The sequence below is a fragment of the Pleurodeles waltl genome, chromosome 6, assembly GCF_031143425.1.
Source record: "Pleurodeles waltl isolate 20211129_DDA chromosome 6, aPleWal1.hap1.20221129, whole genome shotgun sequence".
In the NCBI taxonomy this organism is placed as follows: Eukaryota; Metazoa; Chordata; class Amphibia; order Caudata; family Salamandridae; genus Pleurodeles; species Pleurodeles waltl.
In genome coordinates this window covers 1,137,268,865-1,137,295,827 of record NC_090445.1, presented here as the reverse complement: position 1 = coordinate 1,137,295,827, position 26,963 = coordinate 1,137,268,865, and the positions used below count along the sequence as shown (strand labels likewise).

The 26,963-nt window shown below is 48.1% G+C and overlaps 1 protein-coding gene across 3 annotated transcripts in view; it reads left to right on the top strand.

Moving 5' to 3' along the window:
• The window catches only part of CUEDC2 (CUE domain containing 2), a 159,110-nt gene that overhangs the window by 53,231 nt on the left and 78,916 nt on the right, over positions 1 to 26,963 (top strand). For all 3 annotated transcript variants that reach the window (XM_069240346.1, XM_069240344.1, XM_069240345.1), the window contains exon 5: positions 7,982 to 8,103. In XM_069240346.1, the coding sequence (XP_069096447.1) occupies positions 7,982 to 8,103 (122 nt within the window). The remainder of the gene's footprint in view (positions 1 to 7,981; positions 8,104 to 26,963) is intronic.

Sequence of the window (26,963 nt, the reverse complement as noted above, 5' to 3'; positions counted from 1 at the left end):
GCAAGGTGGATGCTGTCCTCCTGCCTCCCAGTGTCATAGCGTATCTTGCCAACTTTCACACTCATTCTCCTCATGCAGTGCATTTTCTCGTCGACAGATACTTGTTTGTGCTAGTCCATTCCCTCCTCTACTGGGCACACTCCCATGTTATGCAGCCGCAGCAACAGCCCCACCCAGCAGGTGGACAACGGAAACTGTCGCTGCCCCAGGACCTCCTCCCGCTTCAACGCTGTGCCCTCTGCCCCCACCCACACCTCGAGAGAGCGCCTCCAGGCCTGTGCCGGCAGAGGATCCGGTGATTTCCACCTGCGGGTCACCAGTCGCTTTGCCACGATGAGCCGCAATTCCGTGAAGCGCACCTCTGCGCTGTTTGCTTCTGGGGAACAAGGGTATTTGTTGCGATATGCAGTCAGATACATTGTCAATTACCACCCTCCAGTAGGAGCCCAAGCTAGAACAGGACCACAGCATGTGTAACAAGTCTGCTCCAATCTCGCGGCATCGGGGGCAGGCCACATCTCCGCGAGCGAAGTATCTGTTCACGCGGGCTGGTGTCATGTAGGCTCTGTGTACTATATAATATTGAATTAAGCGAAATCGAGAATTGCGAGGGACATTAAAGATGGCCCGAAAGAGCAGACCTCCATCTCGCTATTGCAATCGAGTCGCCAGTGTCCGCTTCCCATGCCGCGCGTAGTGTTTCGTTCTCAAGGGCGGTTTGGACTCTTAGGGCATATGCCATCCAGCTAATCAAGTGGTGTCCCTTACCCACCACCTGCAGATACTGAATCAGTAAGTGGGTAGGAGGAGCTACCGAGATGTCTCCCGACCCAGATCCCAGAGCCCTCACCCAAGGAGCAGTATAATAGAAACTGGCCAGCTGGCAATCCCATCTCCTGGAGCCTAGCAAAAGGAAGCAGCTGGGTGTCTTCATAGAGATCTCCCAGTGTGTACAATTCTATTTCGTGCCATGTGCGGAACTCTGATTCTGACGTGACTCTGGGCCTCTTGTTGTGCCCAATAGCGCCAGGGCTGGCGCAAAGGGGATCACCGAGTCTGTGAGGCGGAGTGATCGGCGGAAACATCTGTGTGCCACTCTAAGAAACGGTTGCCGCGGGGTCTGCACATGTGTGAGTGGGCTAAATAAATGCTGTATCGACCATGGTCCTCTCTCCGATGCTGTGTCCGCGAGTTGAGCGTCTGCTAGGCACCTGGATATCCACTGAAGCTGGGCCGCCAGGTAATAGTGTTCCAGATTAGGAACAAGTCTGCCCTTGTCCGGTGGTAGGTACAGCTTTTTTAGGGCAACTCTACAGCGGCCGCCATTCCAAATGAATTCCCTCCGTCCCGTCTCCAGTGTCCTGAAGAAGCCGGGGGGAACGTAGTGCGGGAGGTTACAGAAAAAATACAAGAGTCGCGGCAGAACCACCATTTTTAGGAGTGCTATCCTGCCTGCTACTGACAGCGATAATGTCCTCCTAAACATAATTTGGGACCTGACTGAGGACACTGCTCTTGCAAGGTTGCCCTCAAATATATCTTCCTCGTGGTGGTAGACTCTGATACCCAAGTATCTAAACGTGTGTGGTTGCCATGGAACGGGACTCCCGGTCAGAATAAGTCCTGGATCAAAGGGAAAGAGGCACGACTTAGACCAATTGACCCTGAGGCCAGATATTGACGCAAAATGTTGTAGAAGCGAGCCGGCCCCAGGTGGGATCTGCGTGACATCTCTAAAGTATAGGAGAAGGTCATCAGCATATAGAGACACTATGTGTAGACCATCCCCTAGAGGGATTCCCCAGTTGCTCCCCTCTTTGCGCAAGGCCGCCGCTAGAGGTTCCATAGCAAGTGAGAATAATAACGGTGAGAGAGGGCAACCCTGTCTCGTACCCCTGCGCACCCGGATCGGTTCCGATATCTCAGATCCCAGCCTCACCCGGACTAGCGGTCTGGTGTATAGTAGTTTAACTAGACGAGTAAAGGATGGTCCTATACCAAATTGCTGTAACAATTTGAACAAGTAGGGCCACTCCAGGGATTCAAAGGCCTTTTCCAGATCTAGAACAAGGCAGCCCGCTCACGGCCAATCACGCCTCGCATATTGCATGACCCGGAATAACCTTCTGATGTTGTGGGAGGTGTCTCTAGCCGGTACAAACCCGTTCTGGTTGGGATGTATTAGATCAGGCACACTCGGCGCAAGGCACGTCACCAGTGCTTTGACTAATATCTTATAATCGGTGTTCCGCATTGCCAAGGGTCTATACGATCCCATATCTACCGGATCCCTCCCAGGTTTGGGAAGGGAGACCAGCAGCGCCTCCCTTTGAGTGGCTGATAAGTGGCCATCCTGTTCAGCCGCCTCGTATACACGAAGTAGCCTGGGTGCCAGTTGTATCGCGAAGGCCTTGTAAAAGTCAACTGGCAGCCCGTCCGGGCCCGGCGTTTTGCCGGATGCAAGTTCACGGATACTAGATCTGATCTGATCTCTTCAAGGTCGAGAGGTGTTTCAAGCGCTTCAATCTGGTCATCCTCTAGGTGTGGGAGCTCCACTCTGGCAAGAAATTCTGCGCTGGGTTAACCTCCAGGAGTCGCCTTTGAAGCGTAGAGTGCTTATAATGTCTCGTGAATTCAGCTTGCATCTCCCCAGGTGTGTGTATCAATTCCCCCGTCTGCGAGCGAATTTCCACTATTGGAGCTTGCCTGCTTTGTCGGCCGATGCATGGGTTCTCGCAGAGTGTGCAGTGTAATTTAGACATCGCAGACGCTCTAGTAGTGACAGGTGTTCGGCGCGTATTGCCGGCAGTCTCGACTCATCAGCTTGATTATTAGTTACTTCCCCCTCTGGCAGTAACAGGACCTGCTCCACTCGGGTCAGGTTGCGTTCAACAGAGCAGCGCAGGTTACATTGAGCCCCCAGACAGTGCCCCCGGATGAAAACCTTGAATGCATCCCACTCTATCAAACCCGACGAGGCTGTGCCGTTGTTTTGCTCAAAGAATTCTGGGATTATAGCGCTCAATGACGCTCTGAAAGCAGTGTCTTCCAGCAGCTCCGGCCTCAGTTTCCAAGTGGGGACAGCCGGCCGGGGCTATTCCCAGCATAGGCGCGCAATCAGCTGGTTATGGTCCGAGTGTGTGCGCCCCAGATAGTCCGAGTTCACTACCACTGGGCGAAACTCGCAGTGCAAAGTATTCTGTCTAGGCGCTCGTGCAGGGAGTGTGGGGCAGAGTAGAAGGAGTAGACCCTGTCTGCCTTGTGTCGCCACATGTACACCAATTGCCATTGTTGGGTCCAGTTTACCAGACTGCGCGAGGCAGCTACCACTGGTGATGTGGGCAGCGGGAGGAAGGAGCGGTCCAATTCCACTTTGTGCACGCTGTTGAAGTCCCCTCCCAGCAGCCACGGAAGGCCACTCCAATCTGCAAGATATTATGTAGAAAGGCAGTTTGGTCTGTGTTTGGGGCATATATAGAGCCCAATTCAACCGTGTGCCCCGCCAGCCTTCCCTTAACTAGCACAAATCTACCCTGTGGGTCCACGACCTGTTCCTCCGCCGCAAAGGGAGTACCAGCTCTAATCCAAATCAGTGTACCTCTGGCGTATGCCGAGTGACCCATCGCATACAACTGCCCTCTCCTAAGCTGGCGCAGCCGGGGAATCTTGGGTCCGGTTATGTGTGTCTCCTGTAAAAACGCCAAGTGGATTGAATGTCTTTTGAGGTAGGAGTAAATAGCATATCGCCGCTTGGGGGTGTGAATGCCTCTTACATTCCAGGTAATTGCTGTGTATGTAGCCATATTATAGGTAATGAGTCCTCTTTCAATTCTTCCCGCCCCGCCCCTCCGCACAGCATCACACCGTCATTCTTCCATTCCCTACTAATAGCCAAGGGTTCAATAGGTGTCCACCAGCAAAAACAAAACATAACTAATGCCATCAGAGCAGATAGACAACAGGTCACCGCCCAAATACAACAACGAAAGCAGTAACGCGCAATCACACATCCATACATTATGGGGGTCATTCTGACCCCGGTGGGCGGCAGTTGCCGCCCGCCTGGAGGGAATCGCCCTTTGGCCGCCCCGCGGTCAAAAGACCGCTGGGGCCATTCCAACTTTCCCGCTGGGCCGGCGGGCGCTACCTAAGGTAGCGCCCGCCGGCGCTTTTCACTGTCTGCTAGGCAGACAGTGAAAAGCATGCTGGGGCCCTGTTAGGGGGCCCCTGGACACCTGTTCCCACCATCCTGTTCCTGGCGGTAAAAACCACCAGAAACAGGCTGGCGGTAAGGGGGTCAGAATCCCCATGGCGGCGCTGCTTGCAGCGCCGCCATGGCGTATTCGCCCAGCTGGGGGAAATCCGGCGGGAAACCACCGGACCCGGTTTTCTGACCGCGGCTTTACCGCCGCGGTCAGAATGGGCAAGGAAGCACCGCCAGCCTGTTGGCGGTGCTTCCGTCACCCGCGGCTCTGGCGGTCTATGACCGCCAGGGTCGGAATGAGGGCCTATATGTCTCCACTGATAGGAGCGTGGGGGTAGGCCAAATTCACAAGGGAGTAATTCAACTACGAGCCATTTTATCCGGCTGTAGCAGATAACAGAGAGAATAGAGGGGAACATAGGAGAAGTCTCCCATTTTCTAGTCATAAGGAAGCGCAGCGCGCAAGGTAGGGCATCGCGCCTTCTAGTGTGCCCATAGCCGCATATACTCTGATGCATGCATTCCACAATCAAGTTCATTGCCTGCTCATCTCTCAGGGCACACCTATGCAGGTATCGTTAGTTGAGTTGTTCCTACGGTGTGTAGTCTCTCGACATTGCTCGAGGGTCCGTTAAGAGTTCGTCTGCGGTGGCCGGTGTCACAGGGGGCCCCTCAGTGAGGCCCGATTCCGATATGTGGTCCGGTGTGAGAGGACGGTCACTGACCGGCTGCAAGAGTTCTGTGTCTGATCCCGAGGGCAGGGGTGATGCACTTATCGTTGCAGCAGTGTGGATCGCTTCTCTTCTCTCCTGAATTAGCTGTTCCAGGTCTGGAGCGCATTTCGTTGGTCCAGTGTGAGTTGTATTTCTTCTCTGGTCCCGTCTGGTTCGACTGCGTTTGGCCCGGGCGTCGGCCCAGTTCGTTCAGGTGCGCCACCAGAGGACAGACCCGATGATTCAAGCCACTCCCATGCTGCCTCAGGTGTGGGGAAGAAGTGTGTTTTGTTTTCGGCCACAACTTGTAGTTTGGCGGGAAATAGCAAAGAGTAAGATAGGCCAAGGGATCGTCGCTTACGCTTCAGAGGCAGATAGGAAGCCCGATCCCTTTGCACCGCTAAGGTATAGTCCGGGAATAGCAAGATCTGCACGTCGTCCACTCGGGGAGGCTGGCCGGCTCTCACTGCTCGTAGTATAATGTCCTTGTCTGCGTAGTGGAGAAGGCAAATGATGAATGGGCGAGGAGCACTTCCCGGCGGCCTCGACCGTGTCGGAATACTGTGGGCACGTTCCACAGAGAAGAAGGGGGTAAGCTCGCCCTCTGTTACCAGTCCTCGCAGCCAACTCTTCGAGTAGGCCACCGGATCCCGGCTCTTGGCACCCTCCGGCAAGTTCACTACACAAATGTTGTTTCTTCTGGAGCGGCCCTCTGCGTCTTCAACTCGGCCCTCCAGCTCCGTCACCCTGGGCTGTATGTCTTCCATTCCCATTTTCAGTTGGGTGGTCGCAGGTCATTTACTTTGGCCTCGATCTCGTTGGTTTTGTCCGTAAGCTTGCGGTGGTCTGCATGTAACAGGACAAGGTCACTCGTTACCTTGTCTATCTTGGCTTCCAACGACGTGCGGGCACGCTCCAGTGAGTCTCCAATGCGCTCCACTGCAGCAAGCACCGCGTCTAGTTTTTGGCTGTCTTGAATTGACGAGTCCTGTGATTTCCCAGTTCCAGCACCAGAGCGCAAGCGCCCTGTTCTGGCCATGTTCCAGGTCTTAGGGGGCTTCTGTCCAGTCCCAGATCATCGCCCACCTCTTTATCAGCCACCACGTGTGTTCCGCGCTTCAATCCGGTTTCAGTTGGGGTAGTAGGTGGCGAGCGGGGAGCTCACCGCCAGGTCCGCGCAGCTCGACGCCAGGAAACACCACCGGCAGTCACCCTCAGTTCGGTGCTGTGGATCTCCCCTTGCGGACAGTCCAGTATAGGATTGCACCTGGCGCCGCCTCCCATGCAGCGTTCCACGTGTTTCTGACCACCAGCTTGCTCTGTAATCTTCAGTGCGGCCTTTACTCGCTCAGGTGCCCAAGGTGATCAGAGAGGGGCCGGGCCCGCTTGTCCGGGGGTATTTGGCCGTCCCCGCAACAGCATGAGCCGCCCGGCCAAACAGCTCTTCCCCTGCGAAAGTCCACTTGCGGCTCACATGAGCCGCTGGGTCTTCCAGGCTTCAGTCCGGTCTGTCGGGGAGTGATCCTCCAGTGATGACGAATAATCTGGTTGCGGAACGGAGCTCTAACGACTCGCGCCCGCCATGTTTGGTGGCTTGGCCACACCCCGGGAATACAGATCATTGATAGTCAACATTGTTGATCCATATGTAAAACTACCTGAAAAACAAGAACGAGACCTGGGCAAGCTAGAAGAGGACTGCATGGGTGTGGTGGTGGCATCTCCCACCCCAGTCATCTCCTCATGCCTGGGATTTATGCAGTTCTGATATTTCTATAGAGAGTAGGCTAGGATGTGGCGGTTGAGCACAGCATCCAAGCCCAATTGTACACAGTGTCAACACACATATGGCTTGTCCCTTCATGTAGTATGGGAATTCCCTGTGATTGTGCACTAGTGGCAGCAGATGCACCATGAATTAGGGCGAATAGTAGCGGAACAACCTGTGAAACCCAACCCTAAAATGGCACTGTTGGTATAATAGACAGTTAGGAGGGGCTAGGAAGCTCCCTGCTCATCTTAGGTGTTTGATTTCTAGTTGGTTGGAGAGAAGTTGCGCAGAGATGGGGAATGCTCTACACTTCTTGCAGTGGTTGAGTGGCACAAGGGAATGGACTTTTTTTTTTCAAGGCTGAAGAAACTGTGTAACAAGCCCAGGGATGAGAGGTAGCTCCAAAAGATATGGGGTCCTCTGGATTTCTGGGGAAGCTGACTGCTCACATTGTGAGCCTGAGATGGGGTTTGATCGATTATTTGCTGTAGTGATAAGTGTTGATTAACTAATGGGTTGGCAGGTGGGAATAATTGGCCAAATGTGGTATGTCCGCTACGTTCCTGTGGTACTGTTTTAGACAGTCTGCATTTTCTTGTTTGTTCAGAAAATTATTAAAAAGGTCTATATAAAAAGTTTATCTCCTAATAAACATTGCAGCGTTGTACACACTGAAAAGTTGAAAGTTAAAATGGGTGCTGTTTTGTCCAAATTGTGTGTGTTATCCTTTTCATAAGTAATATTTCAATGCATGTAAATCCTGTTCTGCTGTTGAAGGGTTCACAAATTGTGTCTTGCCTCCTGGTAGAAAATGGGGTTAATAAAACTATGAAAGTAAAGGATACCCATTTGAAGAATTTGTTTAGCCCTACTATGCCCACACATTAGATTGCATCACTCTTTAATATGCTAAGCAGAAGTTAGATAAAAGAAAAAAAACAATGGGAGAAGACTGAGCATGCCCTTTTAAAACTTAACCATGTTCGAAAGGTTTTTCCCATCAAACTTGCATAGTGTACTAAAATACAACATTAGTGTGTTGTGTGTAGATGGACAATTCAAACAACTACATTGTTCATAAAGCACTGCATGAGTGACAAAACAGGATAAACCACTTACAGTGAAGGTGTTCTCCATGTAAACCCTTCTTTTCCTTGTACACATTGTACTCTGTATGAAAATACTTTTAGAATCAAGTAGCAGAAGACCATGGAGCATGACTTTATTTTTTGGTGGGGGGGAGGGAGAAGCACATCAGTTTAGTTGTAATGCTAGTATTGAAATCTCTTGCAGAAAATGTTAATCCAAAGCATCCAGAGGTGGTTTGTAGATTATCGTCTCATGAAGGTACTAGTGAAGAGCATTTTGATACTCTGAAGAGGCTTCATTCAGAAGAGAAGGAACCCAGGCAACAGGTACTGAACCACAACTATAGAAATGTTATTGAAACCAACATTGTATTCCATTTCCAGTGCTGCCCTCTATTCTGCTCTCCTTTAGGAGAAATGCTCTTTGTTTATTTTCTCAAAGTGAGCCAGAGTTCATTGTGGTATTTCACTAAGTGGAAATATGGCTCTTAGATCTGGAACATTGCAAGAAGCCCAAGCTTTTTGTCACTGGCTACTGTTTGCCATAAATACTGAACAGTGGTTCATATTAGTCTAAATTTGTAATGATGTTTTGCCATTGCCTGCTGTGAACGACTTATTGGTACGATCATGTCTTGGAAGATGTTGTCATGTTACTAATGACTACACCATCAATTGCTTCTCTTTAGCCAGGAATCAAGCTTAGGACACCAGCGAAGCCTTTTTAGTGTGTCCAGAATGAAAGAGGAGGTGGTATACTTCCTTCCAGGGAAGGAAATGTCCTCATCTCAAGTACAAACGCAAGGCCCTGCTGATTGGGACATGTTTGGAGGACACCAACTCCCTGAGCCGATATGATCTGTGACCTGTCTGCTAATGTCTGAACTCAATGACCACTACATTACTAGAGTATCAATGATAGACTTGAACCACTAATGACTGTAAAGTCCTTATTGTGTTTTTATTGCTCAGGAAGGGCACAAAAACCTTTTATCTTTCAGCCCATATTGTTGGGGGTTTGTTCCTTTGGCTGACACTAGTCACCCTGAATCTGGAATCCTCAGCCCGGACCCTAGAGATATTGTGTTTTCTAATACTGGTTGCCCCTAACAATAAATTGATCGTGTTCTAAGATGCTAGTGGTCTTAGTCCGCTGGGCAACCCATGTCACAATGAGTACTCCCTCTGAAGAATGACTTCTGCAATGGCCTTCCTTTAGCAACCTATAGATCCTTTGTATTTAGTAATGATAGTTAGCTCACTGGAGATTGGCTAGTTAATTTCCCATCAGTAGCTTAAGGAATATTGCCTCTTCAAGTTGGGACAGCGACTTGTCTCCTAGAAACGGGCCAGCATCCACCCTTTGACAGATCACTTGATACACGTGCTCCAGCAACCCTCCCCTTAACAGGACATCCAAGAAATTGAGATGCTATTCCTCAACACATACACCCACCACCTAACAAAACTTTACAAGGAACAGACAACTGCCACATCACTTCACTCTTGTTCTCATCTCCACTACTTCGGTTCCCCAACTCCTTACAATTTTTATACAATAACGTCTAACCTACCTCGTCACTCATCACAGGCCAAACAGCTCCACTGCCACTCTTGCCTACATCTACTGACCTGATTACACCCTTACTCATCCTCTTTTTAGGAGGAAGAATGCTTATCTATCCAGTTTTTTTTAGTTTCCTCTTCACTTTCTGTTAGCTCCAACCTCTTCCCTATCCTCATCATACCATACCTCCTCTCCTCTCCACTCCACCATCCACACCTTCCACTAATGCCTTTTGCTTGGTGCCTCCTCTCTTCTTTCACCTACCTCTTTACTTGAACTACATGCTGATCAGCACTTATCCAGCAAAAAAAAGTTATAACCTATTTTTAAACTAATATCACACTCAGTACTAGACCCGCTGTTTGTAACCAAACCGTGGCTCGGACTTCAAGCCTCTGTGATAAGCCCACAAGACAATTCAACCAGGTTAGCAAATCAATATACCTAACTGCCAGTGGAAGAACAAGTAGGTTTAGCAGTAATCTCCAAAGAATCGCTGCACTTTGCCAAACCTGAAGACCTACTCTTGACAGGCTGTAAATCTGTGGTGGTCTACCTTCTTGTGTGCATGCCTTCTTATTTACAGACCACTGTCATACAGTTATACAAACCTTCATCGACTCCATCTCAAACATCTGTTTAAGCCATAAAAACCTCTGTATCCTAGGTGACACATAGTTTTTACCCACAACCAACAACCATTGCAAGAAATCTGGAAGCTCTCAACCTAGCTCCAGTGACCCTCTGAGAGAAGTACAAAACTGGCCACAGAATCTATGCAATTTTTGTCCCGCTTTGAAAGATCTTGTATGGAATTAACATACTTTCTGGAGAGACCACCACCTAATCTGCTTCACCTTAAACCTCACTCATGATACCTCCACATTGATGCCAACACTTACAGACACCTGAATAAACTCTAGTACTGGGAAGTTGGCTTTCACCACTCGGTGCTCTTGCCATTCGGCCAATTAAATATGTCAACAAGCTTTACGGATGGCTACATAAAGTCTTTGCCAGACCACTTCATCTCAAACTGCTCCAGCACCCTAAACACTGATATAAAATGCCTTGGACTAATGCATGCATGTACAAGAATATCCCTTCACAAATGGCTGCTTTCAAATGCCAATGGAAGATCCAGAACCACAAAATAATATTTAGAAACCCATCAGGATGTATAAAACCAGCATTAAATTAGCTAAGAAGCTACACTACCTATTAAAACAAATTGCCAAAGACAAACACAGCACAAGGAAACTCCACTGGATCCTCTCAGAATTCCAGGACCCAGGGTACACAACAGCAAGGTCTCCTGTGTCTCGAGACTTTTTTTTTTTTTTATTCCATTGCAGATCACTTTGTGGCAAAAGCTGATATTTGAGAACTTACTCTTGCCAATAGCACGCCACACTCACAGCTGTCAAAGTCCAAATAAACAGGACTAAGTCACCCAACAGACATCGGACACTTGACTTTTTCAAGAAACTTTAATCCTTGGAATTCTACGTGCTGGTGAAGGCTGTGCACCTGTGTGTTGCCTTCAGACTTCTGCCTGTCGCAAACCTTCAAGATCATTCTGTCAGTGACCTCTGCAAGCCCAGCAGTGAACATCATCTTCAACTCTACCATCAGACCCGTAGATATTGTACATATGACCGCTTATGAAGAACAGCATCAACCAAGCTATTCCTTGAAAAAATGAATAGAAAGACCAACATTCGTTAGATATGCAATTTGATTTGTAAAAAACATCCTGCTTTCAGACCAACAAGCCGGGTATGCTCAAAGAGAGAGGCAGGCACTGACGCCACTCTGCTGTCCCCCTAGGCAGACCTGGAGAGAACCATGGAAAAATGACCTGGCTGTACTACTTCTGTCACCACATTTGACATGGTACATTACCACTACCTTCTGGAAAGACTTTGGGAAATTGCCATGACATGAATTGCTCTTAACTGTACCTCCCTACTTCTGTGGCAATTCAAGCATCACATTACTTCCCCACTAGCATTGCTGCCTTTCAACATTTAAATAGAAGTTTGAGGATTAGACTATCTCCCACACTGTATCTTTCATATATTCACATGCTTGAATCATTCCCCTGAAGCTGGGGATCCCTAGTACTTTTACATAGTAGTAAACTGTTAAAATGGCCATAGGCCTGAACAATGTTAGTTCTGTAGCACACCCACCTCATTTAAAGCAATTGGAACTTTATTTAGCCAGTGAGGAGGAAGCACCACCTCTCCTACACCCCCAGCTCAGGTTTCTACTGTATGTTGTATGTGAGAAAGTCAACAAAGTCATGAGTATTTCCTAGACCAGGGTTCTGCAAAGTCGGTCCTGGAGAGCCGGGTTCATGCCAGGTTTTTAGCATATCCACATTTCGAAAAAGGATGTTTCAGAAATCTACATTTTTCTAAATGTGGATATGCTAAAAACTTGGCATGGACCCAGCTCTCCAGGACCGACTTTGCAGGACCCTGTTCTAGACCATGTGTACTCCAAAATACATTTTCTCAAATATAGCATTCCAGCAGAAGCTCCAGGTGACCGCAACCCTTTATGTAACATCTTGACTATGAACCTAGGACCTCAGTCGCGTTACTGTGACAACTGCAAAGACTCCATTACACCTCCACTAGACTACTAGTACAAATAATCTACAAGACCATATTTTACTGACCTAAAAAGCACTTAATTAGCTTCTATTATGAGACTTTTTCTAAACCTTGTGTTACCCATACGGATATCAAATGCAAACTCTCAGATACTTACATCATGTCTATGGTGATATTATCTTAATTTAGTTTTATACCTTGCTGAACTTAGGTTGGACACACCGAATGGAGGACTAAACATTGCTCCATCTTGGGAACTATGGTGTCCTTGTGCGGGTACTCCAGGTTGGTGAGTTGGTGGACCCATGGTCCACAGCAATGCCATTTGGAATCACTTAGTTTTCTTCAAACTGTTTAGTTCCTATGATTTTTGAACTTGCCATAGGTAACAGTGACTTCACAAGTTGACTATGCACAGTGAAGCCTCACACTCCTAGTGCAGGTGGTACATGGTTCCTACAAGTTTAGTCGGACTGTGTATTATATCAACAAGAACTTCACAATAAAGAGAGTTAATCTACATATATCATCAGTAAATGTGGATTTGTTTTGGCTAGCTCACAGTACCACATCCAAAAACCTAACCTGACCAGGGAAATAGATGTTATTGGTAACCTCGAGCATGACTACTCCAGTTCCCAAGGAATTCGCGGAAACAGATCTAGCCCTTTTGTTTGTTGCTCTTGCATGCCCAAGAAAAATACAAAAATTAATTTTCAAAACATTTATTAAAATGATCATATTTTCGCTAAAGAAAAACGAGCTGCGATTTATAGACAGATGAGACACATTACAGTAATCAACATTATTAGTATGATGAAAAAATACAAACAATTCAGCCATGTTAATTGTTACTAATTTTACTCTATTTCCAACTGTCTCTAGCACCTATTCCAAAGAGCATAGCAGGAGTACCCTCTGCCAGATCATTTGGAATAGTGTAACCACCATACCTTGGTCTTAGGTGTCAAGAAGGAACGCAGTACATTTTTGTTTGCGGAAAATAGGTAAAAAATCACCATTAGAAAAAGATGATTTCCTAAAAGGGAATCTAAAATGAAGAATACGCACAGGGCCTACAAAACAGGCATATTGTGCTTAATTACATTGAAGGGGAAATGGTTGGTTCTCACACTTCTACCGGACATGCGATGTACTGCCATGATGTCCTGAGAGTGAAAAGTGTGCCTCCAGTTCACTTATGGACGTCCCAGCCAGATATTTGTACACCTTCATTGTCATCCAGAATTGTCATATTTCTCAGGATCAAAGTCCAGGACTTTTGTCACTCTGCTGTGCCCCTTTAAATATATTACTTTCCAGCAGGAGGACCAAAGGCATCCCCACAAACGGAGCAATTAACAGTGCTTCACTCAGCTCATGAGGAATCTGCATCCGCTAATTAGCTGTCGCACTGTACAAGGGTTGGGACAACTCAAGCCCACTGAACAAAGAAAGGAACCTAGGCCCCTAGAGCCAACACAGGAGTTGGGCTCCTCTGTGAATTTGTGGTGGGAAAGGCCCTAGAACTGATGTCAGTGAGAGGCAAAGCAGAGTACCCCACAGGGGATGTGACCAGTGACTCCTGAATGGTACCACCTTGAACTGTCCCAACTTGCTGTGCAGGAGAGCTGCGAACAGGATGGAGCGGTGACCTGGCTTCCCCCATTTAATAAAATGTGAACTGGGAGAGTGGGTGCTGTTTGTTGGAGCTAGACGCTAGGACTGGACAGCAGCAGCACCATGGACGGCTGGAAGGACAATCCCTTGGTTTCCCTCATGGACTAAGGACTCTGCCGGCAGTTGACTCCAGGGCCAGTGGGTCTTTTTCTAGGACCAGGGAAGCTGGTGCCCTTACACCTCCTAAGGACCTATTGAGGGAAATGCTGGACGTCCTTGCCCACACTGGAGGAGAGAAGCACCAGACAAAAGACATAAAGAAGACTGGTGCAGGGAGCCAGTGGAACCATCTCCCTGCAAAGTGCCACCTTAGAGCCCAGGGAGCCTGAGGTACATGATTCAAGTGGCTGGCGCTCTCCACCAGGAGCAAAATGAGCCCAATATCTTGCACAATGGCCCTGAAGGGCCTGAGATAGCTCCAGGAGAAGGATTTGACCTTTGACTGCCCCCAGAACCTCCCCTGCTGCCGAGAAACATAGTGTGGGCAGCTCTGCTGCCAGGTTTTCCAAATCCCTGAGTGGCCCAGCGCCTGGGGGTCGGAGTAAGTACTATAAATAATGACCCAGAAAGGGGTGTGAGTGCGACTCCCTCTCCAGAGCTTTAAGAGACCAGGTGATCCTGACACCCCCACTCCATTTTTCTTTTTTTTGTCTTATTATTTTTTTTTTTTTTTTTTGCAAGGGCCCAGGACCCCATCTCAGTCCCTTGTCAAGCCAGAAAGAAGGGTGAGCACCGTCATATCATCCTAAACCCAAGAAGGAAGGGGCCTGACAAGGAGGAGTCCCAGGGAAGTCTGTGCCCACCTTCCACCCCAAAAGGGAAAATGTCTCGGGACCCCATCTCTGGGCCCCTCACTACAAAAAAGCAGGATGAGGTCAGTTGTGCTCCCGCCCCCCCACCCACGCCCCATGTTGTGGGTAGTTTATGGTGGTCCTGGGATGTCAGTGGCCCAACCAATGCAAACAAAGAGCTTGAGGTTGATCTGCCCTGATATTTCCCGTGACACCACCCCCCCCCCCCCCCCAACTCACCCACCCAAACAAGAACACGCTGACTGGCTTTTTCAGCCAACATTAACCATTCAAAAGCCTGGAACTTGTGCTCTACGTATGTAACACAAAGAGGCTGAGGGCCAATAATTCACCAAGCACCTGCCCTATAGTCCATACACATGATGTTGATCAAAAACAAACCGTCACCATCTAAGACAAGACCTTTCTTGGGTAAAAACAACATTTCCTCACCCTCTAATCGTGCATGCTTCATCATCAGGCTGCTAGTTCACTTCCTTGTATGGCCATTCACAGGGGTAGAGGGAACGGGTTCTGATTGATTTCGAATTATTGATGAGGGGCCACGATTGAGAGAGTATAGATGGGTCAATTTTGATATTTTATTCTTGTGTCACCCAGCCAGGATTAAAAATAATTTCATTTGATAGTCTACATGCTTATTTTTTTTTTTTCTTTTTCTTTTTACCCCAAACATCATTCTTCTGCTCTACAGCCTAGGAGAGTAGCAACCTCTGCTGATCGATTCTATGTCTACATCTTTGTGACCTAAGTTTGTTAAAGAAAGTCAGATGCATGCATTGTGGTTTCATAATGTTTTAATCAAAGTTGTGCTTACTGACGATGATTTTTCCAGAAAAGGTTGCAGAGCTTTATGAATTATAACAAATGCATTATTAGTTATATTGATTGCAAATAAATTATGAATACGTTCCAAAAGATGGAGTGGTGCATTATCACATGTGATGCTGGTCTTTAAATGTAATAGCATTGATTATGCTGGTGGACCTGTTTAGAGTGACACCATCCCTCTATGGTTACTTGATATAATGTATGGGGAGTGGGTGTTACTGTGATTTTCCGGGTCATGACCTTTTAGGGGTCATATGTAATATCTTCAGACATTTCCACCAGCCGTATGTACATTTATAAATTACTGTACAGTTTTAAGTAGTGTGTGTAATAGATGTAGTTTTCCTTTTCTAGAAAAAAGCACATACTGGACAATCATTTATTGAATGTTATCATTGCGTGGCAATGAATGGTGATTATTAGCCCACACCAATTTTCCTCAGTAGGTCTCTGATTGTAGCGCTTGACTCTGGGGGTAGGGAAGTGGAACAATGTGGAGCTTGGTTCCTAGTGATTAGTATTTTGTAGACCCATTACTTGTACAAGCAACTCAAATAATGGCTGTAGGAAAGTGCCCTCACTTTTTTGCCACTGGTACTGATGTTTTGTGACGAATGTGCCCTGGGTCCCTGCTAACGAGGTCTTAGTTATAGTGCTCTTCCCTAAAAACAAGGTAAATGGTCTCATTGTCAGACAATTCAAATACCCTTTGGCACCTCTGTAAGTTCCTAGGAGGTGGTACCTCAATACCTAAGGCAACATGTATTATGCCACCCTAAGGGACCCCCATACAAATTGCATGCAGCCTGCCATTGCAGACAGTATGTCCAAACCAGAAGTAAAAACGCGACATGGCACACTCACTGTGTTCCATGCCAAAGTCACTATATATTAGGTATGTGTGTCACCCCTACAGCAGGTCTGACAGCCCTAAGGCCGGGTGCATTATATTTTATGTGAGGACATACCTGCATGAGCAGATATGCCTTTGTGATGTCTAGATCTATTCCTAGATATTGCAAGTGACCATGCAGCTATCTTATGGACATGTACTGGGCACTGGTCATCACGAGTTACCCAGCTATATGATGGCTGCACAGAAAATAATGGTGTTTGGTATCTAACACTTTGTCTCAATAAATCCATACTGGTGCCAGTATTGGATTTTTATTTTTTTAGAGCATGCACACACATGTACCTCAGAGGTGCCCCTTGAAACCTACTAGTCCCCTTATGTGCTGGCTGGTGGGTATTGACCAGCCTGCTACCACAGACAGGGTGTGTAGTGATCCAAGGATAAGTAGCCCATTGGCTTCTCCCCTTAATGCCCCTAAATTGAGTATTTAGGTGCCCCCCCCGACACTAGGGACTCTGATTATTCTGACAAAAGAAGAAGAAGAAGAAGAAGGACAAATAAGAGTTGACTAGTGCAAGAATGGTGGACGGACTGTCGGCTTTGGCACCAAACCCTGCCTACCTGCTCCTGGCCAGACAGTCGCAAAGGGCAGACTCGTCCTGCAGCTTTCCATCCTCCAAAAGCCTCAAAGGGCGACCAGAACTTGCACACGGGCCAGCATCTCCCTTGGAGTGGAGGAGCCACCTCCCTGCATCCTGCAGGCACCAACCGCACTGCTGACCACCGGATCCACTGATGCAGCAGCATCCTGAGGTCAGCCCCGTTGGCCCATCCAGTCTTCAAGACACTAATCCACCACCAGAGGCTCCCTGCACCGATACCCAGGGTACCGTAGCCTGTTGCAAGCACAAAGGCTTGGTTGTCTTCTGCCCATCCGAACACCACCACCTCGGAAACTTACTTGCCCATTGAGAGACTCCCAACAGAGGCCAGCTCCATGCCATAAGTCGTCTTGCTGTGACTCTTTCCCCTCTTCTGCAGGTACCGCAGAGAACTATGAGGACCTCTTTCTCGAAGTGGCCCGCCAGCCTGCACCTGAACTCCACAGTCTGAGTACATATCTCATGCCGGTGTCCCCTTGGTCAGGGTTTCCGACAGTTAAAACCCCCTGTTGGGTTCTGCAAGACTTGTCCCCCCTTCCGGGCCCTATTGTTTGACAGGTCCCTATAAACTTTGACAGCTCAACTGTGTAGCGGTTGAGCTACCAGCGGGACCAGGACCCTGTGACTCTAACTGTTGGTGGTTTCTTCGACTCTTGTACCTATGCACCTTAACTCTCAAAGGAGATCTTCTACAAATCCATTTGCAAGTATACCTATGCAGTCTTCTGATAAGCCTAAGTCTGCTCAACCACACTACCACAAAGAAAGCACCTTGGGATTGTTACAGCAAGCCCCTGTTCAGTATTAAGAGATATCTGGACTCTTTGCACATAATACCTCATTTTGGTATCCTATATATACCTAAAATGGCCTATTCCCTTACAGATGTATGGGTGGGTCAATAACCAACCCTTCTAGATCTGTGATATAATGGCTTGGGCTGTATTTAGCATGTGGCAATCCTGACTGAGCTCTCTGCATGTGGCGGGGAAGCCGCTCTGACTCTGGCAAGGGTCCTTCTGGGTTTATGACCCGTTGATTATCTACCCATGTCCAAGTGCATCCCTTAGTTACTGAACAAATAGTAATCCTTGTTATGGTGTTGTTACTGCTGATGTCCCAAGTGGGGATCCTTAATCTCTGGCTAAATAGTGGGACACTGACTCTGGCTTGGACCAATCGGGTGTTGCTGCCTCGCTGGCTGTCATCCTGTTAGTGTATGTTTTGGCCTGATGGATGCAGGGATCTTCACTAGGCACTATTCTTCCAATAGCTTGGTTTATCTGGGCTGTTCCAGGCTCTTAGGGCGGTCCCTTTATATTAGGCATCCAATTTCTTAATTGGCTTTTCATTTCTAGTCTTTTCGTGATTTATTGTAAGCAGTCTGGAGTTCTACTTTAAAATCATAGTCGACACCTGCACCTAGCTTGGTCTGGGTGGTGGTAGCTATTCAAACTGTGTTTTGGTTAATGATGCCCACTCCAGACTCAACCTGCTCTTGGTTTCTGAACAACTTTCCTGGTATTTAACCTTCTGTGTTGTCTTATCCAGGTTAGTCCTGGATCATTCCTCTTTGACCTTTTTTTCAAAAGTCAAAAGTCAAAGAGGAATGATCCAAGACTAACCTTTACCTACCCATTGACCCTTTACTTGCTTCTAGAGATATACGGATGAAGCCCTTTCCAATGCTGTCTTTTGTCAGTTCTTATGAGATAAGATAAAGCCTTTCTTTACAGTGGTTGATAGCTCCATAGAAGTGAGAGAATATATTGCCCTCAAGTCTCTTCAGGGCACCATGAGTCACCTAGGCATTGTTTTAAAAGGTTTGGAAGATGCCTATCCAGCTACAGGGTATAGAGCCTTGTTACAGATTAGACACAATTTAGGGACATTTCATAGGCTGCACATTAGGAGGCCAGATTAGTGCAGTGCAGGGACATGATTAGACTATAATGAGCTGGTGAACACACGTGGTGATTCCTACATTGGAACACACAGTGATAAAGCTAGAGTAGTAAACTCTCGAGACTGTCTAGGAAAGCGGGATAAAATCTGAGGATGAGTGCCCACCTTCCAGAGGTATTTTGCCATTACTATGATTTGCTCTACACTTCATTCTCTCCAGGTCTGAGTCCTATATTAAACAATATCTGGATCAGAGAGCTTTCACCTTGATTAATACCACCACCACCGTGAGTGTAGAAGAGTGCCATTTTTGACATGGTCACCCCCACGTTTTGACTGATAGTTGATGCAATTTTGACTGAAAGTGCACTGGGTTCATGCTAACCACGTCCCTAGTGCCAGATGTCCTTCCCTAAAACTGTGCAATTGTTCCCCAATTGGCAATAACATTGGGCGCCCTGTAAGACCCTAGTAAATGGTACCGCTAATACATAGGGCATGGGTACCAAAGAGGGTCCTCAAGGGCGGCAGTATGTATTGTGCCACCCTCGGGGACCCCTCACCTAGCGCATGCAGACTCATTGGAGGCTGCATGTCACAGTGCAGCTAAAATTGAAAACACAACATGGCCCACAGCCAGTGCGCTGTGTCCCTTAAACACTGTAGGTAATATTTGTAAGTCACCCCTACAGCAGGCCTTACAGCCTTAAGGCAAGGTGAATTATATCACAAGTGAGGGCATGCACGCCAGAGCAGCTATGCCCCTGCTATATCGTTGTTGATTCTCAGACATAATGAGTGATCAGGGAAGCCGTTTTAAGGATATGTGCTGGACACTGGTCACCACGAGTTCCTCAGCTACATGTTGGCTTCACTGAAAATAGGGATGTTTGGTATCAAACATTTCATATTAATAAATCTTTACTGATGCCAGTGATGGATTTATTAATACATTCACCCAGAGGGAACCTTAGAGGTGCCCCCTGAAAACTTACCAACTCCCTGTGTGGGGACTGACTAGTTTTTGCCTGCCTGCCACCACCAGTTAAGATTCTGGCCCCCTAGGGTGAGAGCCTTTATTCTCAGGCAGTCAGCAACAAAGCCTGCTCTGGGCAAGATGTTTACACACCCCACTCAACAGGATGACCTGCGAATCTGCATTCGGGGGCAGAGAGCTTCAAAGAAGCCTACCATCCTTAGTATGCAGATTTGGCTTCTCTCAAAGGAGAGATGCAAACACCTCCGCTTCCCCTACAGCCCCCTCCCCCCACCAAATAAGTCCCACTCCCCCCTCCTTCCCCAGGGCCCATTTGTAGGAAATTCAGTATTAAGAGAGGTGCGTCCACCCACCTGGTCAGTACCACCCCAATGTAGAGCTGGCCAATGTGGACACAACATTTAGAAATCTGACATCTTAGTGTTGGCAGATTTAGGAACTCTGGGACAGGGTTATGCCCACTTCTCTCACAGGAAGTGGTCATCTAGGGGTTGTAGAGACCCTGTGGGTAAGCAGCCCATTGACTGCTACCCTATACTCTCTGAAACACCTCTAAATTCATTATTTAGGGGAGCCCTAGCACCAGGAAATCCAGTCCTTGCTGACCTGAAGAAGGGCACACCAGAGACACAAAAGGCAAGAACTGGAGATCCGTGCTCCCGCTGCCGAAACTTCCAAAAGCCTGGGAAGGCGGTCAGCCTTCACCCCATCACAAGGAACTCCTGTGGAGTAGCAGAGCTGCTCCCCTGCATCCTTGCAGGCACCTAAGAACTGCAGAAGAGAACTCTGGACCGCAAAGCTGTTGCTGGACTGCACCACTGCACTGAGCCTCCCAGCCTATGATGAAGTGGCCCATGGTGCCAACCTTGTCCCCAGCCTCTGCAGAGACAAAGGGGGTCATTCTGACCCTGACGGGCGGCAGAGGCCGCCCGCCAGAGTTCCCCCTCCGAAATACCGCTCCGCGGTCGAAAGACCGCAGAGGGTATTCTAAGTTTTTCCCTGGGCTGGCGGGCGGTCGCCAAAAGACCGCCCGCCAGCCCAGGGAAAAACTCCCTTCCCACGAGGATGCCGGCTCGTAATCGAGCCGGCGGAGTGGGAAGGTGCGACGGGTGCTGTTGCACCCGTCGCGTATTTCACTGTCTGCCAAGCAGACAGTGAAATACTCGTAGGGGCCCTCTTACGGGGGCCCCTGCAGTGCCCATGCCGGTGGCATGGGCACTGCAGGGGCCCCGCGACCCCCCCCTACCGCCATCCGGTTCCCGGCGGGCGGACCGCCGGGAACTGGATGGCGGTAGGGGGGGTCGGAATCCCCTCGGCGGCGCAGCTAGCTGCGTCGCCTTGGAGGATTCAAAAGGGCGGCGGTACACTGGCAGGAGACCGCCAGTGTTGCCGGTCTGACCGCGGCTTTACCGCCGCGGTCAGAATGCCCTGCGGGGCGGTGCTCCCGCCGACCCTGGCCCCGGCGGTCTAAGACCGCCGGGGTCAGAATGACCCCCAAAGTCCATTGTAGGTTCCCCACTGCAACCTCCACTCCGATGGCTGCAGCCTCTTTATGCATACCACCCTCAACCACGGCTGCCTCCGGTAACTGCAACCCCAACAGTCCACTGCACCTCTGCACCCGGATGCCCCAGACTGAGGAGAAGAGGACCGCTGGCGTTTCTGCTGCCCCACGGTTCATGAGACTTGAACTCACTTGTTAGTTTACCCGGGCTTGTCCCCCAGTTCACGCCTGCAGTCTGTTTTTGCGAGCCCTCCCCCTTCATCTGCGACCACCACTGGTGACAAGCACCCGACAGTCCAAACACCCTCTGCACCCAGACACCCCGGACCGAGGAGGAGAGGACCACTGGTGTCCCTACGTCCCCAGGCATCGCAGGACCTGAGCCCACTTGGTGGTTCACCCAAACTGGACACCCAGTCTTAACCTGCAGCCTCTTTGCAAACAGACCGATCTCCTTAGACAAATATTTGGCACCCGACACCATACTACACCTCTGCACCGGCAGGCCCAGTGCCGCCTGGTGTGCCATGTTGGTGTGGTCCTGAACCCTGCCCAATATTTAAGTCCAGGAGATTGGTCCCGTAAGTTGCTGTACTTTACCTATATGCAGTACTTGTTTTTCTCACCATAGGATAACATTGCAGCTTTCTCGGAAATTGCACTGTGTCCACTTATCAGAACAGTAAAGATTTCTCTTGCAAAACCTACTTACCTGATGATTCTGGTGCAAAAACATATATGAAGATATTTGTTACTTTACTAAATTTGTTTGGATTTCCTCCTTGAGTTGTGTCTCATTTGTTGACTGTGAGTGTTTTTGCAGATGTCTAGCACTCCTCTTTGATAAGCCTAAGGCTGCTCAACCACACTACCCCCTAAAAGAGCACTTTGGGATTGCTAGAGCAAACACCTGTCCACTAGTAAGGGAACCCTTGGACTCTGTCATATATCAAAATGAGATATATTGTGCAGCGAGTCAGCTTCCTACAATGAGCCATTAAATAGTTCCTTATAGTATAAGTATTGAGTTCTATAAAGAATTTGCTCTTCTCATATCTCCTAGAATGTTTGAGGAGGCTTTCCCTACTGGGCATTTGTCATCTTCCACCAGAACAGTGTTGGTTACATTGCTCCCTTTGATCAACTCAGACAATAAGATATTTTCTGAAGATGTAGCTAGAAGACTATATCAAAATATGTAGACTATTTCAATATATGTCCTACCTGACCAGGCTGGGCCTATCCAATCGAGAGCTATATAGAATAACCTGAGATGGCTCTTACGTCTTCTCTCATACTTAATATAGTTCTGCAACTCTTGGCTCCATTTGTTACTCCTAACATGAAAAGGGCTTCCACTCTGGTAAATGGCAGTTTTTTTCTTCTTTGAAGTGCAGTGTTGGATGGGGTTAGGCAATGCTTACTCTAGCTTGTTCTTCTTCTCTGCGCTGTCCCCACTTGGTTAGAGTCTGTATGAATGAATGAGATATGATTATCGTGCCAGAGAGGGCTATCATCACTACTTTTTGGCTTAGCCAAGCAACATGCTCATAGTGGTATCTGGATGCTTTCACACAGGCATATTTGTAGGTTATGTGCCAATGATATACTCTTCTGTGTCAAAAACCCGCTAGATAATTTATCCCAAATTATGGCTGACATGTGAGTTTGAGGAGTATGCAGGAATGTGCGTAAATTAGAACAACTTAGAGCTAATGCCTCTTGCCTCAATGACTCCACCAGTGGGAAGTGGTCTGTATTTCAAATGCTCTACTGGTTATAGAAGATACCTGGGAATTGTAGTTCCACAGATGTTTTTTCTCTTCAAGAGAAAAGTTACCTGTCCGCATTGGCTGCCCTTGAATCTAAGGTTGTAATGTGCCCAATTATATTATCCCAGCTACAGCAATATATTGCTCATAAGGGCTGGAAGTTCTTGCATGAGCTATGAATGCCTCATTGTGCCTCAGGGGGGTCCAACTGTACATGTCCTCAAGTTCTGCTACCTAATTACACGGTTTCAATATGGACGGTTCCGGCATCATCCAGCGGCAGACCTACAGCATATTGGTATTCAGAGGAACATAGTTAATTCCACTCTGCTGGATATGTTGCTCAGTGTTTACAAGAATGGAAATTCAACTGGCTCATCCAGCACTAATTTCATGGTTTCGGTTTTTGCAAGTTGTGGGATATATTCAGGACCACTAGAATTATGCACCACAGTAGGAACAAATTATGCAGAAATTTAGCCAACATTATGTGGTGAGAAAAGCCAAATTATGTTGCACAATTATGCACACTTTGTGATAGTTTGACTTCATTATTTTGTCATTTTTAACCAGTTCAGCAGAGTCTGGTCAGAGGATTCATCTCATTAGTACCAGTTTAACACCCAAATACAGCATCAAGCAAATGAAATATTACCTGTAAAATCCTTTGTAATCGGCCTTCCTCTGCATGTTAACTCGTCACTGAGTTTTTAACAACTTTTGATCTGTGTGAGCTAGAAACATATATGTTCGATGGCATCTGTCGCTGTAGATACACATGTTCTGCATAGCTCGCCATCTGGTGTTGGGTCAGAGTGTTACAAGTTGTTTTTCTTCGAAGAAGTCTTTCGAGTCACGGGACCGAGTGACTCCTCCTTCTGTCTCCATTGCGCATGGGCGTCGACTCCATCTTCGATTGTTTTCTTTCCGCCATCGGGTTCGGACGTGTTCCTGTCGCTCCGAGTTTCGGAACGGAAAGTTAGTTAATATCTGAAGATTTTCGTCGGTATTGTTGCGTTCGGGATCGGCGTAGTTAGAGTCAACACCGCATCGAGGATCGACGCGCTCCGGTGCCCTTCGGGGTAGTTTTCGATCCCTCGTCGGGGCCTGGTCGGCCCGACCGCGTGTCGAACAACGTCGATGGAACGGACCCCGTTCCGTTTTTGTCCCAAATGCCACAACAAATACCCGTATACAGACCAACATTTGGTCTGTAACCTGTGCCTGTCGCCTGAGCACAGTGAAGAGACTTGCGAGGCCTGTCGTGCGTTCCGGTCCCGAAAGACACTCCGTGACCGTCGAGCCAGGAGACTTCAAATGGCGTCCACGCCGACAGCGCACCGAGAGTTCGAGGAACAAGAGGAAGAAGAAACCTTTTCGATCCACGAATCGGACTCCGAGGAATTCGACGATCAAAGAACCGTAAGTAAGACGTCGAAAACAACACAGAAGAAAAGTGACAAGGCCCAGGGGACGCCACTGCCACCAGGCCATGGCTCCACCCTTAAATTCGGTGACCGACCATCGGCACCGAAAAAGGCCAAAACAGTGCCGAGATCGTCCGACTCCGGTCGAGACACCGGCACGCAGCCTTCTCGGGATCGAGAAAGTGCTGGAGAAAAGCAACGACACCGAGATAGCTGTGTAGAAGCGGCTCGACGGCGAGACAGCGGCACCGACGAAGTTCGACGCCGAGAGGTTTCGACGCCAAAAAAGAAAAAAGCCACCTCGGAGCCGAAAAGAGATACAGGCAGGGTTTCGGTGCCGAAACAACCCGTAACCGACCCAGGTCCAGGCTCTTATACAGAGGAACAATCACTGTCCTCTCAGATGCGAAAGCATAGGTTTGAGGAAGAGCTGCAATCCACCGAAGTGGACCATACGCAAAAACGTATTTTCATACAGCAGGGAACGGGAAGAATAAGCACCCTTCCCCCTATTAGGAGAAAAAGGAGACTGGAGTTTCAAACAGACCAGGCGCCACAAACAAAAATGGTGAAAAAGGTGACTCCGCCACCCTCTCCTCCACCTGTAATTAACGTCTCACCAGCGCAAACTCCGTCACATTCCCCGGCTCACACCACCATGAGCCAAGGTGACCAGGATCAAGACGCTTGGGACTTATATGACGCCCCAGTGTCGGACAACAGCCCGGAGGCATATCCAACAAAGCCCTCACCACCAGAAGACAGCTCAGCATACTCTCAAGTGGTGGCTAGAGCAGCACAATTCCACAACGTAAACCTCCACTCAGAACAAGTCGAGGATGACTTTTTATTCAACACCCTCTCCTCCACCCACAGCTCCTACCAAAGCCTGCCTATGCTGCCAGGTATGCTTCGGCACGCAAAGGAAATATTCAAGGAGCCAGTCAAAAGTAGGGCAATAACGCCAAGGGTGGAAAAGAAGTATAAGGCACCTCCTACAGACCCTGTTTTCATCACCACACAGCTGCCACCAGATTCCGTCGTAGTAGGAGCAGCTCGGAAAAGAGCCAACTCCCACACATCTGGGGATGCACCACCCCCAGATAAAGAGAGCCGCAAGTTCGATGCAGCTGGGAAAAGAGTCGCAGTACAAGCTGCAAACCAGTGGCGCATCGCTAACTCTCAAGCACTACTTGCGCGCTATGACAGAGCCCATTGGGATGCGATGCAACACCTCATCGAGCATCTTCCCAAGGAACTACAAAAGAGGGCAAAGCAGGTGGTTGAGGAAGGGCAGAACATATCAAATAACCAGATACGTTCTTCTATGGACGCGGCAGACACAGCTGCAAGAACAATTAATACATCTGTGACCATTAGAAGGCACGCATGGCTAAGAACGTCTGGGTTCAAACCAGAGATACAGCAGGCAGTGCTCAATATGCCATTCAATGAAAAACAACTGTTCGGACCAGAAGTGGACACGGCAATCGAAAAACTTAAAAGACACTGACACTGCTAAAGCCATGGGCGCACTCTACTCCCCGCAGAGCAGAGGAACCTACAGCACCTTCCGCAAGACACCCTTTAGAGGGGGGTTTCGGGGTCAGGCCACACAAGCCAGCACCTCGCAGGCAACACCGTCCAGCTACCAGGGACAGTACAGGGGAGGCTTTCGGGGCCAATACAGAGGAGGGCAATTCCCTAGGAATAGAGGAAAATTTCAAAGCCCAAAAACCCCTACAACCAAGCAGTGACTCAGATGTCACTCACCCCCTCCACACAACACCAGTGGGGGGAAGAATAGGTCAATATTACAAAGCATGGGAGGAAATAACTACACACTTGGGTCTTAGCAATTATCCAACATGGTTATTGCATAGAATTCCTACAATTCCCTCCAAACATACCACCAAAAGCACAGAATTTATCAAAACAACATTCCGAACTCCTGGAAATAGAAGTTCAAGCACTATTGCAAAAGAATGCAATCGAATTAGTACCAAACACACAAACAAACACAGGAGTCTATTCACTGTACTTCTTAATACCAAAAAAGGACAAAACAACACTGAGACCAATCCTAGACCTCAGAATATTAAACACCTACATCAAATCAGACCACTTTCACATGGTCACGCTACAAGAAGTGTTACCATTGCTAAAACTACAGGACTACATGACAACCTTAGACCTCAAAGACGCGTATTTCCATATACCAATACATCCGTCGCACAGGAAATACCTACGGTTCGTATTCAAAGGAATACATTACCAATTCAAAGTATTGCCTTTTGGTTTAACAACCGCACCAAGAGTCTTTACAAAATGTCTAGCAGTAGTGGCTGCACACATCAGAAGGCAGCAAATACATGTATTCCCGTATCTAGACGACTGGCTAATCAAAACCAATTCACTAACAAAGTGCTTACAACACACAAATCAAATCATACAAACCCTTTACAAACTAGGGTTCACCGTCAACTTTGCAAAATCCAACATTTTGCCTTGCAAAGTACAACAATACCTGGGAGCCATAATAGACACAAC